Source organism: Balaenoptera borealis (genome assembly GCF_965194805.1).
Source record: "Balaenoptera borealis genome assembly, chromosome: 13".
Lineage (NCBI taxonomy): Eukaryota > Metazoa > Chordata > Mammalia > Artiodactyla > Balaenopteridae > Balaenoptera > Balaenoptera borealis.
Window position 1 is genome coordinate 17,818,381 of NC_138870.1, and position 17,571 is coordinate 17,835,951.

The 17,571-nt window shown below is 38.0% G+C and overlaps 1 protein-coding gene across 1 annotated transcript in view; it reads left to right on the forward strand.

The window, feature by feature from the left end:
- PDE3A (phosphodiesterase 3A) overlaps positions 1-17,571 on the forward strand; it is a 309,909-nt gene that overhangs the window by 255,471 nt on the left and 36,867 nt on the right. The window contains exon 5 of the mRNA XM_082351934.1: positions 1,275-1,399. Coding sequence (XP_082208060.1) covers positions 1,275-1,399 — 125 coding nt within the window. The remainder of the gene's footprint in view (positions 1-1,274; positions 1,400-17,571) is intronic.

Genomic DNA, 17,571 nt, shown 5'->3' on the forward strand with positions numbered 1-17,571 from the left:
TGGACTTAATATGCACGATTGTAAGCAATGCACACATAATGATGCTTGCACAGAGGATGCCATTTTGGTTATAGAACACCTCCAAATTATACCTCATTAATTATACAGCTTACGTGACAATCTCCACCCATTCATGACCCTTTAATTCCATCCATTTCAGGTTTATTTACAAGTCACCCAGAGAGACCAGGTACATCCGCTTATAGTGCCAATCTAAGATTGGCCAAAGGTCAAATGGTCCAATTATCCTCATGCAAATGATGGATTTTACCCAGTACCAAATTTACTAATGCTTGAAAGCACACAGGTGTCAGCCAAACACAAACCAAACACTTTTCCTTTGCAGCGGTCCAAGATTGCCCACCTGACTTCCCAAATTCTTTTGTCTCTCAAATTACAATGGATTCTGTTTCAGATTCAGCATGTAAGGTTTTGAGCAATGCCTGCAGATAAATTTTGGTTTGGAACAGCTCCAAAATGTATATCCCATTAATTACATGGCGTTTTGTAATGTTCTCCATCCCAACCTTCCAGAGATTTATTGATTCCAGATTTGTTTACAATAATAACCTAGACAGACCAAGGATATCCGGCTAAGAGCATTCCCTAGGTGAAGACTCACTGTCATTACCTTTCTCCTAGTAAATAGCATCAGTATGTTTAGTAGCAGGTCTGTCATTAGTGTCTACTAGGGGATTTGGCTCATCATCCCTTTCTTTCCCCTTCTTTCCAGGGAAATCATCAGTAAAAGAAATGATAGGTTAAAAGACCTCGTACTAACCTTCTCCTTCACAACACTGCAAAGAGTATTATCTTTGAATGATCTTATAAGCACTTGATTTTTTAATTTAGTTACACCAAGAATAATAAATTAAAAAGGGTATAGAAGGAAGCATCATGCCATTCATATTTAATGTAAGTTCACCTGCATCTTAACTAGTTGACTTGCCGTGTTTTTAGAAAATCTGTGAGGAACATGATTGTAGAAGTAGAAAGAGAAGGTGATTGATACCTAGTAATTGGATAAACAGTAAAGCTATCTTTTGTCTTTTGTTAACCCAGAATCCTTAAAGGGTGTGTACTGTATCCCTGCAGCAGAGGTTGAATTTAGATAACCTTGTTTGTCATTTGGAAGTAAAGTGGTTCTGTCCCTGAACCTGGACCACGACTCAGATTGGAAAGTCTACTATGGAAATGATGGTTGGTTCTGGTAAGGTCCGCCCCAATAATTGATGAATAATTTCTTCATTTTTCTTTATACCCTGTCTTTATAGTGCTATTAATCCAGATTCTTGGAAAAACTCAGTGATGATGACTCTCACCAAAAGCAGATCCTTCACTTCATCCTATGCTGTTGCTGCCTCTAACCACGTAAAGGCTAAAAAGCAAAATCGACCAGGTAAGTAACTTATTGGAGAAAGAGCTCATACTCATTGAGTGTGCAGTCGTGGAATGAACGAAGCTTCAAGTGTTGAAACACTCAGGTGTGCTTGGTTTGACTCTTCTAAAAAGCAAAAGCCTCAATAGCCAACTATAGTTACTTAAATTTCCACTTTATATGATGATACAGATTCTTTTAAGGTAGCTGTACCAAATATCCTATCTTGAACTTATTGAATGAGTAGGAAATCAGTGTCACTGTCGAGGATAATCTCTGGAAGCATCATCTTATAATATAAAAGCTAATGAAGTACTTAACAAATTTCAATTTTATTTTTAATGTCTGTTAAAAAAGAAAATTATTTTCCAGAAGTATGGTATTTATAAGTTCTAGGAAAGGCTTCATTTACTATACGTATTATAATTTTTCAAAGAAATTCTTACTCTGTGTCACTCACCTCCCCACCAAACATAGAAATACAGAAAAAGAGTGGTATTTAAATTTGGAGAAAATACAATTCAGGACTTTTGCAAGCCCTTTGAAAAAGCTCACACGTAAGCAGCCAAAAGACTCAAGAGTACCGTGGGTAGGAGGTTTTCCTTCTCTTTCAAACAGGTGCAGAACGAAATTTGATGTGATCTCTCCCATCTAGGATCTGCACGGGGTTTTCCACGATGGTGTCAGTGCACGCTTTGTGCTTCTAAGCATTAGTGTCTCCCTTCCCTCAAGCATCGCTTAATAAGTACGTGTGGAGTGTTCACTATCTCCGACATTGAACTAATTTGAGGAAAGTGGCAGTAACTAAACAGACCCTGTTCCTCCTCTCGCAGAATTCTCACTTACATTCTAGTGGGGACTATAAACAGATGGGCAGCTATTACTATATACGTAGTGTGTTAAAGGCTATGATAAGGAAGTGAGGGAAAACTTTCAAATAACAAAAGAGCTATAAAGACCCAACTTGGTGAGGGAAAGCCTCAGCAACTTAAGATTCTAAATGGCTGGCAAAGCTAACAAGAAGAAAGGGAGAGCCCTGAATGCAGAATGGGAGATGAAAGCAGATCTGTGGACAGAGGCCATACGGGACCCAGGAGCTGTGGTAAGGAGTTTAGGTATCAATGAAGTTTCAGGTAGGAAAGTAAAATGAGTTGGAGGGAAGATTACCTCATTTAATCAGAATCTCTGCTGACTCAAAACTGAAATACAGTTTTTGTCAGAGTCCATCTCCAAATTGGCCCCCTCCTTGAATCCCAGTTGAGAGTCTGGGGGTATCTACTCTGACCTCTCCTTCTTGGAATGTTCTAAGTCCAAGTTTTCACCTCTCGGTGTTGCAGAAAACTCGACTGAGATTTTCAGTAGCTCCCTGCTTAGCTTCTTAATCTTCAAGCAGCTCAAGAATTCACCAAATGGCTCAAGGGGGAAGCTGCCCTCTTCCCACTGGGCTGTTAGACATTCAAGTTCTGGCTGCCATGGCAGCCCCAAACTCCAGTGTTTGTGTCATCAGCCTCATGACGTTACTAAAAGCTCTGTTGGCTTGCCTTCCTAACAACTGCATCCCTCTGCCTGGATTCTTAACCTTTTATTCCATGCCAATGGTCAGTAAATAACGCTCTGAATGGAAGAACAGTTTGCAGCGTTTTGGCTCACTCTTCTGAGGGTCTCTTCTATTTGGAAACCTAGTCTCTCAGAATTGGTTTGCCTTCCCTTGATCGCTTTTTAAATTTTTCACTCAACTTTTCTATTTGTTCTCAAAGAAGCATGGATTTACTACAAACTACTGCATCATAGCCAGAAGCAGAAGTCCTGAAATGGCAGTGTTTCTGTGAGGGTTAGAGAACCAGTACTCACATTTCACTAATATGTCAAGAGACCACCTTGAAATATAAACTTAATTTTAAAAGGAAGGACTAACTTAAGGAAGGACTTCTGTTGTTGTTTCATACGTCTAGAAAAGAAAATTTAGTACTTTCTTTCCCCTTTGATCACCCACTTTATACTGGTAACTATTCCTTGAAACCATTTAAGCACTGACTTGGCTTAAATCTCTACTGTTGAGTGGAGGAAGACACTTCCTCCACAAAGTACCATTTTATTGGCATTGCATTACTGAAAGAAACCAGGAAAGGTAATCTGATTTTCCAAAAATTAATCTGGTCCTCTCTGCTCTTTAGAAATGTTCATTACTTTTTTGGTAACTTACAAGTCATTCATGACCTGAGGATTAGAATTGAGCTTTCACTAGGGTCAGGAACAGGACAATGTGGGCAAATAGTTAAACTGGGATTGCACTGAGGGCAAATGCAGATGAGCTCAGGAATGCAGAAACTCATTTGGGACCCCAGCAAGGTGGAGGAACTGAATTTGAGCATTCCATATTAAACCTGAGACTTTTAAAGGGGCACTAAAGTGGTTCTAGTTCAGAAGAACCCCTTGGCTCCCTTTCAAAAATATGTACAGATAATTTTTGGAGGAGAGCATCACCAGTTAAGGGCCATGCAACCCCAATGTATCAAGTTCAAACAAATTGGAGCTTACAACCAAGATCACTGTAAACATGCAAGAAAGCACCACGAGTCAGAGAAAACAGAAAAAAAAAAAAAAAACCTGTACAGATCTCTAAAAGGGTTGAGATATTTAAGTGCTACAAAAATACTCAAATGTTTAAAGAAAAACATGAGGTCATAAAAAATAGCAATGAGAGAAGACATAATTGTAGGGCAGCTAAATGTCTTTCGGAAGTGTAATCAGGGATATATGATAGGTTAAATGGCATAAAAGACTACTGAAGGGAGAATTAGTAAACTGGAAGGCAGAGAATGTGAAGAAATTCCATGGAATGAAACATAGATGAGAAATTGGAAAATGTAAAAGACTTTAAGAGATATAGGAGAAGGAATTAGAAAGTGTAAGATACATGATCATAGCTTTAGTAGAGGATAGGGAACATAAACTATTTGAGCAGAGGGATAGGAAAGAGTAAAAAAAATTCACACATAGACAAAAAACAGTGAAACTACAGAACACCAAAGACGAAAAAAAATCTTAAAGTTAGCCAGAGAAAAGATACATTACCTTTTAGTTAGTCTGAGAGCTGAACTGTCACAAATAAAGGGTATCAGAACACAGGAAGATATTTTCTTCAAAGTTCTGAGAGAATATAATAGTCAACCTAAAATTGTGTGTGGGGAAAATCTATCTCAGAAGACTAAGAATGAGTTAAAGATACCTTCAGGTAAGTCAAAACCTTACCACCTACCAGATCTTAACTAAAGGGATGTATGATGGATGTATTCTAGAAAAAAAAGTAATTGCCGAGAAAAAGTCTGAGATCTAATAAAAATGGTGAACACATAAATTTGAAAACCATGATTCCATCCAGACAAACATTATATATGTAAATAATAGTATTTCCAGATCCGTGGGTATTTTTAAAAGATTCTTAATGGAAAGAATTAAAATATTAGACAATAATAATATGTAACCCGAGAGATGAAGTATGAATTTGTGTTCTACATTCTTGTATAGCTCAGAAGACAGGCTCAGATAAGGAAACTGAGGCACAGAAATATTGAGTAACTTGCCCAAGGCCACACAATTAGTCCAGGATTCTTTCTTTTGTCCTAAAGACTTACTAGAAAAAAAATTGAGGATGACAAATTAAGATAATTTAAAATTAGGATTTTTTGGTCTTTTCCTTGTCTGAGGACAAGATAATGAAAGGATTTGGTTTTCTGTCTCTTAGTTTCTTCATGTAGGTAATAAAACTAAAATTCTTAAAATAACCAACATGGCAAAGTCAAGAAGATAGAAATTTATGGTTAGCATAGTCACTGGAAATAACAGAGAAAATGATGGGACAGATGTGAGGAACAGCTTCATATTCTGTGTCCTGCCCCCGACTTCATATGCCTGCACTCAAGAAGGGCAAAGTGTGAAAGGAAAAGAATGTCCACGGAAGATACCACCAAGGCAGATGGTAGAGATGAGAGCCTCGGGAATGGCAAGAGCCTTAAAGTACATAAAAAAATCTCCATCATTGATTACCTTGGAAGGGATTTTGCATTGTGCCATCTTTAGACTGCTGTCACGGCAGAGCTAGATGTTTATAAAATAACCTATATCCTATGCGTGCTGAATTCAACTCAACAAAGCCCTGAAAGCCTGCCAAAAGGGAGAAAAATATCCAGCAAGAATCAGAGAGCTGAAATTCAATCATACTTCTCCCTGATCAGATGGGCCTTTCTGTTTGGAAACTCATTTCCCTGCATAGATGGCAAGTTGGGGTTGATTCCCTAAGTAGGTGTGATGTAAGTGACAGTGGTTCCCACCCAGTTTTCAAGAAAACTGTGGGAAGGGGCTGAGAAAAGCCCCTTTATGTGGCAGAATCTAAGGAAATGGAATTAAATAAAGTGTGCAGAGAATCTAAGGAGGAAAATAAGAAGCAGGAGGCAAAAGAGGTAGGGGGATGCAAGCATAAACTGAAAGAACAGAACCACTGGAAGATAAATGAACTGTTTCCAGACGGGACTAATGAAATCTGTTCTTTGCGCAAATCAAGTAAACAGTGTGTCCTCTGGCTCCATCAGTCAGCATTCATTTAAACAGTTGAAACGCAACCAATTATTATGCAGTTACTAATATAAAATAAATGGATGAAATCACATAGGAGTCCTTTGATTAAAGCCTAAAAATGGGAGATTTAAATATAATTTGCATTTTCAATCTTGCTTTTCTATTATGAGTCACTGAATGTGTCGAGATGCCTTTCTGTCATTCTGCTTTTATAATCTCCCTAATTTCATGCTTATCACATCTGCAGCGAGTAGTCCCTTTCCAGATTCCTATAATTTTTATGATTCTTATCATCCTATTACAACTATTTACAGATATCTCTACACCTACAAGTTAGACTGAGTTTTGGCTATGGAAAATTTGAAGTGAGAGAGAACTTTAATTATGGCATTGTGATTTTTTTTTTTTTTTGAATCTCTATACTTTAGATACTTTTTTGTTTTGGAAAAATATTAGGGCTATCTATTTTCCTGTGGGCGTGGAAAAGAGGCATGTATTTATCAGACATACTAGTCCCTTTTTTGTTCAACTAAAACTGAGTTTTACAACACAGACAGATGGATTCACTTAAATCATTTCCCTCCAGTATTATTTATCATCTCCTTTTGATTGCCCAACGTTCCTTGTGTCTTGATACACATTTTCTCCTGTTCTCAGGAGCAAGGAATTAAACACGCAATTACTCAAAGGAGTTGGTACTTTAGAACTTTTTAAAGTCATATTTTTAATTTTTAAATGTTTTAATTTTAAGTATTTCACATTAGGGTGGTCTGAACCATCCAAAAGTTTGTATTTCATGTGCTGTGTCTTTTTCCTGGAGTCTCTTAAAATTATTCAAATAGAAAATGAAGATAAATATGTTTGAGAGCATGAGTATTCATCAGAGGTCCTTCACGTGTGTGTGTGTGTGTGTGTGTGTGTGTGTGTGTGTGTATGAATGTATAGATGTGTGTGTGTAACAGAAGGTTGGGTGAAACTTCAAAGGTCATAAACTTCATCTCTCTAACTTTAGACATGATTACACTTTAAAAAATCTTAGAGAATAATTGTTTTTGAAGACTTACAAGAATATGCTCTTCCTGTGAAATAATTTTATTTGCAGTCTCTCCTTTCTAGAAAGAGTATTTGGTTATTATCTGCACTTATACCTTTCCATCTATTTGAAGACTAATATATGTAAATATATGGCCATTTCCTACGGCATTCCTAACCCTTTCTGTTTTTTAAAACTTTAAGTAAACCATGATAAGGCACACTGTGAGAAATAGTTTGGCTTGAGAAAAAAGAAATTTATATGTTTATACCTTTATCTTCTCACCTACAGAATAAAAATACCCCCGCTCTTCATGGTGTTGCCAAGACCCCTGCTTGTTAGGAGCGTTCAAAATATGTAGCCTAACAGCACTGCAAAAGCAAAGCGCTTTTCCTCTGTTACAAGGTTTATTTTAAATTTCATCCCAGGCAGTAAGTCTGGAGTCTGAAGTTCTGCTTATTTGTTTAAGTTTAGTTAATCCATGAGTTCCAGGAACTCTAATCATCAGTGGATTTTTAAATTTGTGTTTTAAGAGTGATTTGCACATCTCTGAGAGGATCAGCTGGCAGCTATTAAAAATTAGCAATGAAGAAAATCACTCCTCTCATAAATTACCTTCAGAAAATACATTGTGTCAAGACAGAAATGGATGGTGTTCCCACGTGCTTTCAACTACTCTTAAAAAGTGGTAGAAAACTATCTCCAAACTCACAATTAGTTATCAGAATAATTAAGGAATTGCCTAAAGCAATGCCTGTCAGGAGTCTCAGACGCAGCAATGAAAACCTAGCCTTGACCTGGGCGCCCCACACAGCCTTGCCAGCAACCTCTCTGACCACGTTCCCTGCCCCTCTACTTCCTCGTTGCTAAGCTGCAGTCACATTGACCTCCTGACTGATCCTCTGACACCCCCCAGGTAGGTCCCTCTTTCTGGAACATGCTTTCCCCGTTACTTGTCTAAATGTCTTCCTTATTTCATCAAGCGTTCAGATTTTACCCTTAGTGCATTCTGTCCTTCTCTGTCCTCTACCCTCTGCATTATTTTTTCTTTATATTGCTTGGAACTCCCCCACTTTTTCTTTCTCCTCCTCTCTTTTCCTTCTTCTTCCTCCTTCTCCTTTTCTTCTTTTTCTAGTTTCTGTCTCCCCTGAAAGCTCCATAAGAGCAGGGGATTTTATTTCATTCACTACCACATCCTTTACTCCCTGGAATCGGGCACACAATCCATATTTGTTAAATGAACAAATCATTGAGATACTCTGTGCAAATACCTTGATGTCCTTTAAACCACATTGTACCAGCATCCAGCTCCTTAATGGTTAAGCTGCTTGTCTAAGATTATCTGGAGACTCAGTCGGCCTTAATTTAATAAATAGTCTAAATTAAACTAGCCCTGGGAATTCCCTGGTGGTCCAATGGTTAGGACTCTGTGCTTCTACTGCACAGGGCACACGTTCAATCCCTGGTCGTGGAACTAAGATCCCGCATGCCACTCGGTGCAGACATAGATACATACATAAATAAATAATTTTTTAAAAATAAATAAACTAGCCCTTTCCATCCTTTCTTACATGAGAGCACATATATATGTGGAATAATATGTGTGAATATGATAATGTTATATAGCAGTGGAGAAATGGAAAGGGATTTAGAGCTTGGTGAAAAATTGTATTTATTTTATAAAATTATAATAAGAAAATCTAATTATAGAATGTTAGAGATAATATTAAAAATTAAATTTATTCTGGAGCATCCAAATAAGATCTTTCTTTTTTAAAAAATTTACAGCCATTAGTACTTCACAGCACACCTGTAACTTGTGTACTTGCTGCACACAATTATAGATTGGGTGGGAAACTCTGAGTTAAAAATCCAATGAACTTAATATTCTTTTGGCTCAGGAAATTATGTAATGAGAAGGTTCATCGGTGTCTTTGGTAAAATAGCTAAATCTTTTCAATAGAAATAGAAATAAAAACAAAAACCATAAGGCATGTCATTGTAAAGAGCAAAACAAAGGCAGCCTTATAGGTAATGAATTTTTCTCCCTCCTTGGGCAGTTTCTGATAGAATAATGGGCTCATAAAGCACAGTTTACCAAGAATAGCTGGGCTCACTCCATATTCTCCTATTTACTCTCACTGTGACCCTGGGAAGGTTAATCTTCCTGAGTCTAAGTGGTTTCATTTGTTAAGTATAAGGCAGGGGATTGATCTGTTGATCAGAAATCAATAGAAATATTGAGAAAAGGACTAGGAAGGGTAGTTGGCCTCCACATTTAATCAAAGGAAGAGTACAATTTCTCATCTTTTAAAGCAAACAAAACAAGAAATAACAGTGCCAACAAGAAACTTAAACATTACAAAAGTCCATCAACAAGCCTGGTCCATCAGTGGACCAGAAAACCTCTGGGTGTGACAAAACTTTTTTTTTTTTAATTTTTATTTATTTCTCTATTTTTTTTAAATTTATGGCTGTGTTGGGTCTTCGTTTCTGTGCGAGGGCTTTTCTCTAGTTACGGCAAGTGGGGGCCACTCTTCATCGCGGTGCGTGGGCCTCTCACTGTCGCGGCCTCTCTTGTTGCGGAGCACAGGCTCCAGACACGCAGGCTCAGTAATTGTGGCTCACAGACCTAGTTGCTCCGCGGCATGTGGGATCTTCCCAGACCAGGGCTCGAACCCATGTCTCCTGCATTGGCAGGCAGATTCTCAACCACTGCGCCACCAGGGACGCCCCCCAAATAAAACTTTTGCGAGAACTGGGCACTGGAAGCAAAGTAGGCCAGCTGCCAGGCCATCACACATATTATTCAATGATGTGAATGTTTCTGGCTGTACATTTCCCTGGAGTGGTGAGCAACAGGAAAATGACTTTTAATGATTTCATTTCATTTGCTTTACAGTAGATTGTTCAGCCAGGCAATCATGAAAATTAGTAAGCAGGTAGTTGTTCAGAAGTGTTTTCTCTCTTTTCTTCAGTTTTAGTGCAGGCTGCCTTCTCTGTGTTTGGAGAGAGTAACTTCAAAAGACAGCATCCCGTCCTCAAACCTCAGCACTTGGAAATCAAAGCCAGCGTTTTGTAAAATTTTCACAATCAAGAGTAAACACAGTTTGGCAAAAATATCCACACTTATAATTTGAGCTTGAGGCCTCTTGTTTGATCTGAAATGGATCATATTCCATTTTTAAATGTTTCCTTCAGAAACGATGCTGATCAAAGTACTGTTTGACGCACAAAAAGTAGTTTCACTGAAAACGTGGATGGTTATTAAAGCCAGTTCCCTCTCAAAAATGTATCTTCTTCCTTGACATATTTTAAGTAACCAATGCCTGCTAAAAACCTCTGCTCCAGATACATTAATGTTGAAAACAGTGGCAGATCCTATTGCTGCTAAAAACCTCACAACCCAAGAGAGGGCAAACACATGAGAAATTGTTAACTATTGATATCATCAGGTCAGAATGCCAAGAAGAAACAAAAATGGGAGGAGAAAATAATATCCTTCTGCAGAAGACAAATATCATATCATATCACTTATATGTGGAATCTTAAATAAAAGGGTACAAATGAACTTATTTACAAAACAGAAGTAGAGTCACAGATGTAGAAAACAAACTTATGGTTACCGGGGTGAGTGGGGGAGGGATAAATTGGTAGATTGGGACTGATATATACACACTACTATACATAAAGTAGATTAATAATAACCTGCTGTTTAGCACAGGGAACGCAATACTCTGTAATGGCCTATATGGGAAAAGAATCTAAAAAAAGAAAAAGAGTGGATATATGTATATATATAACTGATTCACTTTACTGTACACCTGAAATTAACACAGCATCGTAAATCAACTATATGCCAATAAATATTTATTTGTTTTTATTTTTGGCTATGTTGGGTCTTCGTTGATGCAGATGGGCTTCTCTAGTTGCGGCGAGTGGGGGCTACTCTTCGTTGTGGTGCACGGGCTTCTCACTGTTGTGGCTTCTTTTGTTGTGGAGCATGGGCTCTAGGCATGCGGGCTCAGTAGTTGTGGTTCTCGGGCTCTAGAGCTCAGGCTCAGTAGTTGTGGTGCACGGACTTAGTTGTTCCACGGCATGTGAGATCTTCCTGGGCCAGGGATCAAACCCATGTCCCCTGCATTGGCAGGCAGATTCTTAACCACTGCATCACCAGGGAAGCCCTAAAAATTAAAAATAATAATAATAATAATAATATCCTTCTGTCTTGAAGTTACTCCAGGACACCAAGGCTTTAACTGAACTTGCCAACATTGCCACTGATTTTTCATGATGATTCATTCCTCGTATTTCATGCTGTGGAGATGCCCCCACTGTGCATCCTGTCTGCAGATGGTGGCACACACAGGAGGTTGGCCCAGTGGCCTGAGTACTCTCCTGGTCCTTACTGAGTTAAAAGGAGTCCAAGGTGAAGCTTAAGAGTTGCAATTTTGGGCGCGCCTCACGCTGTTGCAACGTCATGCTGGTGTCTGCTGCCGCAGGCTTGCCCTGCGTTCCGTACCCCTCCCACCCCCCCGGCCTGAGTGAGCCAGAGCCCCCGAATCAGCTGCTTCTTTAACCCCGTCCTGTCTGAGCGAAGAACAGACGCCCTCAGGTGACCTACACACAGAGGCAGGGCCAAATCCAAAGCTGAACCCCAGGAGCTGTGCAAACAAAGAAGAGAAAGGGAAATCTCTCCCAGCAGCCTCAGGAGCAGTGGATTAAATCCCCACTAGCAACTTGAGGAACCCTGCATCTGTGGAATACCTGAATAGACAACGAATCAACCCAAAATTGAGGCAGTGGAGCAACTGTAGACTTGGGGTTTGCTTTCTGCATCTAACTTGTTTCTGGTTTTATGTTTATCTTAGTTTAGTATTTAGAGCTTATTATCAATGGTAGATTTGTTTATTGATTTGGTTGCTCTCTTCGGTTTTTTATTTTATATATATATATATATATTTACATTTTCTCTTTTTATGAGTGTGTATGTGTATGCTTCTTGGTGTGACTTTGTCTGTATACCTTTGCTTTTACCATTTGTCCTGGGGTTCTGTCTGTCCATTCTTTTTTTTGTTTTTTCTTTCTTTTTTTTTTTAGTATAGTTTTTAGCACTTGTTATCATTAGTGGATTTCTTTTTTGGTTTGGTTGCTCTTTTCTTTCTTTCTTTCTTTCTTTTTTTCTTTTTTTTTCTTTTTAATAATTTTTTAAATTTTTAAAAATAAATTTATTTTATTTTGTTCTTTCTTTTTTTCTACCTTTTCTTCTGAGGCATGTGGCTGAAAGGGTCTTGGTGCTCCAGCTGGGTGTCAGACCTGTGCCTCTGAGGTGGGAGAGCCGAGTTCAGGACATTGGTCCACCAGAGACTGCCCGGCTCCACGTAATATCAAACGGCATAAGCTCTCCCAGAGATCTCCACTTAACGACCAGCAAGCTACAGTGCTGGACACCCTATGCCAAACAGCTAGCAAGACAGGAATACAGCCCCACTCATTAGCAGAGAGGCTGTCTAAAATCATAATCAGGTCACAGACACCCCAAAACACACCACCAGATGTGGTCCGGCACACCAGAAAGACAAGATCCAGCCTCATCCAACAGAACACAGGCACCAGTCTGCTCCACTAGGAAGCCTACGCAACCCACTGAACCAACCTTAGCCACTGGGGGCAGACACCAAAAACAATGGGAATTACGAACATGCAGCCTGCTAAAAGGAGACCCCAAACACAGTAAGTTAAGCAAAATGAAAAGACAGCAAAACACACAGCAGATGGAGGAGCAAAGTAAAAACCCACCAGACCTAACAAATGAAGAGGAAATAGGCAGTCTACCTGAAAAAGGATTCAGAATAATGACAGTAAAGATGATCCAAAATCGTGGAAATAGAATGGAGAAAATACAAGAAACGTTTAACAAGGACCTAGAAGAACTGAAGAGCAAACAATGATGAACAACACAATAAATGAAATTAAAAATCCTCTAGAAGGAATCAACAGCAGAGTAACTGAGGCAGAATAACAGATAAGTGACCTGGAAGATAAAATAGTGGAAATAACTATTGCAGAGCAGAATAAAGAAAAAGAATGAAAAGAATTGAGGACAGTCTCAGAGACCTCTGGGACAACATTAAATGCACCAACAGTCGAATTATAGGGGTCCCAGAAGAAAAAGAGAAAAAGAAAGAGACTGATAAAATATCTGAAAAGATTATAGTTGAAAACTTCCCTAATGTGGGAAAGGAAATAATCAAGTCCAGGAAGTGCAGAGTCCCATACAGGAAAAATCCAAGGAGAAACATGCAAACACACATATTAATCAAACTATCAAAAATTAAATACAAAGAAAAAATATTAAAAGCAGCAAGGGAAAAACAACAAATAACATACAAGGGAATCTCCATAAGGTTAACAGCTGATCTTTCAGCAGAAACTCTGCAAACCAGAAGGGAGTGACAGGACATATTTAAACTGATGAAAGGGAAAAACCTATAACCAAGATTACTCTACACAGCAAGGATCTCATTCAGATTTGACGGAGAAATTAAAACCTTTACAGACAAGCAAAAGCTAAGAGAATTCAGCACCACAAAACCAGCTTTACAACAAATGCTAAAGGAACTTCTCTAGGCAGAAAACACAAGAGAACAAAAAGACCTACAATAATAAACCCAAAACAATTAAGAAAATGGGAATAGGAACATACGTATGGATAACTACCTTAAATGTAATTGGATTAAATGCTCCAACCAGAAGACATAGACCGGCTGAATAGATACAAAAACAAGACCCATATATATGCTGTCTACAAGAAACCCACTTCAGACCTAGGGACACATACAGACTGAAGGTGAGGGAATGGAAAGAGATATTCCATGCAAATGGAAATCAAAAGAAAGCTGGAGTAGCAATTCTCATATCAGACAAAATAGACTTTAAAATAAAGACTATTACAAGAGACAAACAACGACACTACATAATGATCAAGGGATCAATCCAAGAAGAAGATGTAACGATTGTAAATATTTATGTACCCAGCATAGGAGCACCTCAATACATAAGGCAAATACTAACAGTCATAAAAGGGGAAATCGACAGTAACACAATCATAGTAGGGGACTTTAACACCCCACTTTCACCAATGGACAGATCATCCAGAATGAAAATAAGTAAGGAAACATAAGCTTTAAATGATACATTAAACAAGATAGACTTAATTGATATTTATAAGACATTCCATCCAAAAACAATAGAATACACTTTCTTCTCAAGTGCTCATGGAACATTCTCCAGGATAGATCATATCTTGGGTCACAAATCAAGCCTTGGTAAATTTAAGAAAATTGAAATCGTATCAAGTATCTTTTCCAACCACAACGCTATGAGACTAGATATCAATTACAGGAAAAAATCTGTACAAAATACAAACACATGGAGGCTAAACAATACACTACTAAATAACCAAGAGATCCGTGAAGAAATCAAAGGGGAAATCAAAAAATACCTAGAAACAAATGACAATGAAAACACGACAACCCAAAACCTATGGGATGCAGCAAAAGCAGTTCTAAGAGGGAAGTTTATAGCAATACACTCCTACCTCAAGAAACAAGAAACATCTCAAGTAAACAACCTAACCTTACACCTAAAGCAATTAGAGAAAGAAGAACAAAAAAACCCCAAAGTTAACAGAAGGAAAGAAATCATAAATATCAGATCAGAAATAAGTGAAAAAGAAATGAAGGAAATGATAGCAAAGATCAATAAAACTAAAAGCTGGTTCTTTGAGAAGATAAACAAAAATGATAAACCATTAGCCACACTCATCAAGAAAAAAAGAGAGAAGACTCAAATCAACAGAATTAGAAATGAAAAAGGAGAAGTAACAACTGACACTGCAGGAATACCAATGATCATGAGACATTACTACAAGCAACTGTATGCCAATAAAATGTACAAACCGGAAGAAATGGACAAATTCTTAGAAAAGCACAACCTTCCGAGACTAAACCAGGAAGAAATAGAAGATATAAACAGACCAATCACAAGTACTGAAATTGAGACTGTGATTAAAAATCTTCCAACAAACAAAAGCCCAGAACCAGATGGCTTCACAGGCGAATTCTATCAAACATTTAGAGAAGAGCTGACACCTATCCTTCTCAAACTCTTCCAAAATATAGCAGAGGGAGGAACGCTCCCAAACTCATTCAACGAGGCCACCATCACCCTGATACCAAAACCAGACAAAGATGTCACAAAGAAAAAACTACAGGCCAATATCACTGGTGAACATAGATGCAAAAATCCTCAACAAGAACACTAGTAAACAAAATCCAACAGCAAATTAAAAGGATCATACACTATGATCAAGTGGGGTTTATCCCAGGAATGCAAGGATTCTTCAATATACACAAATCAATCAATGTGATAAAGGATGTTAACAAATTGAAGGAGAAAAACCATATGATCATCTCAATAGATGCAGAAAAAGCATTTGACAAAATTCAACACCCATTTATGATAAAAGCCCTCCAGAAAGTAGGCATAGAGGGAACTTTCCTCAACATAATAAAGGCCATATATGACAAACACACAGCCAACATCGTTCTCAATGGTGAAAATCTGAAACCATTTCCCCTAAGATCAGGAACAAGACAAGGTTGTCCACTCTCACCACTATTATTCAACATAGTTTTGGAAGTTTAGGCCACAGCAATCAGAGAAGAAAAAGAAATCAGAAAATAAAATCAGAAAATCAGAAAATAAAAAGTAAAGCTGTCACTGTTTGCAGATGACATGATACTATACATAGAGAATCCTAATGACACTACCAGAAAACTACTAGAGCTAATCAATGAATTTGGTAAAGTTGCAGGATACAAAATTAATGCACAGAAATCTCTTGCATTCCTATACACTAATGATGAAAAATCTGAAAGAGAAATTAAGGAAACACTCCCATTTACCATTGCAACAAAAAGAATAAAATACCTAGCAATAAACCTACCTAAGGAGACAAAAGACCTGTATGCAGAAAACTCTAAGATACTGATGAAATAAATTAAAGATGATACAAACAGATGGAGAGATTTACCATGTTCTTAGATTGGAAGAATCAACATTGTGAAAATGACTATACTACCCAAAGCAATCTACAGATTCAATACAATCCCTATCAAACTACCAATGGCATTTTTCACAGAACTAGAACAAAAAATTTCACAATTTGTATGGAAACACAAAAGATCCCGAATAGCCAAAGCGATCTTGAGAAAGAAAAACGGAGCTGGAGGAATCAGGCTCCATGACTTCAGACTATAAAAAAAGCTACAGTAATCAAGACAATATGGTACTGGCACAAAAAGAGAAGTATAGATCAATGGAACAGGATAGAAAGCCCAGAGATAAACCCATGCACATATGGTCACCTTATCTTTGATAAAGGAGGCAAGCATATACAGTGGAGAAAGACAGCCTCTTCAATAAGTGGTGCTGGGAAACCTGGACAGCTACATGGAAAAGAATGAAATTAGAACACTCCCTAACACCATACACAAAAATAAACTGAAAATGGATTAAAGACCTAAATGTAAGGCCACACACTATAAAATTCTTAGAGGAAAACATAGGCAGAACACTCTATCACATAAATCATAGCAAGATCCTTTTTGACCCACCTCCTAGAGAAATGGAAATAAAAACAAAAATAAACAAATGGAACCTACTGAAACTTAAAAGCTTTTGCACGGCAAGGGAAGCCATAAACAAGACAAAAAGACAACCCTCAGAATGGGAGAAAATATTTGCAAAGGAAGAAACTGACAAAGGATTAATTTCCAAAATTTACAAGCAGCTCATGAAGCTCAATATCAAAAAAACAACCCAATCCAAAAATGGGCAGAAGACCTAAACAGACATTTCTCCAGAGATACAGATTGCTAACAAACGCATGGAAGGATGCTCAACATCACTAATCTTTAGATAAATGCAAATCAAAACTACAATGAGGTATCACCGCTCACCAGTCAGAAAGGCCATCATCAAAAAATCTACAAACAATAAATGCTGGAGTGGGTGTGGAGAAAAGGGAAGCCTCTTGCACTGTTGGTGGGAATGTAAATTGATACAGCCACTATGGAGAACAGTATGGAGTTTCCTTAAAAAACTAAAAATAGAACTATCATATAACCCAGCAATCTCACTACTGGGCGTATACCCTGAGAAAACCATAATTCAGAAAGAGTCACGTACCACAGTGTTCATTGCAGCTCTGTTTATAGTAGCCAGGACATGGAAGCAACCTTAGTGTCCATCGACAGATGAATGGATAAAGAAGATGTGGCACATATATACAGTGGAATATTACTCAGCCATAAAAAGAAACGAAATTGAGTTATTTGTAGTGAGGTGGATGGACCTAGAGTCTGTCTTTCAGAGTGAAGTAAGTGAGAAAAAGAAAAACAAATACTGTATGCTAACGCATATATATGGAATCTAAAAAATGCCAGAAAACAAGAAACAAGTGGTGCTGAGGAACCTAGGGGCAGGACAGGTATAAAGACGCAGACGTAGAGAATGGACT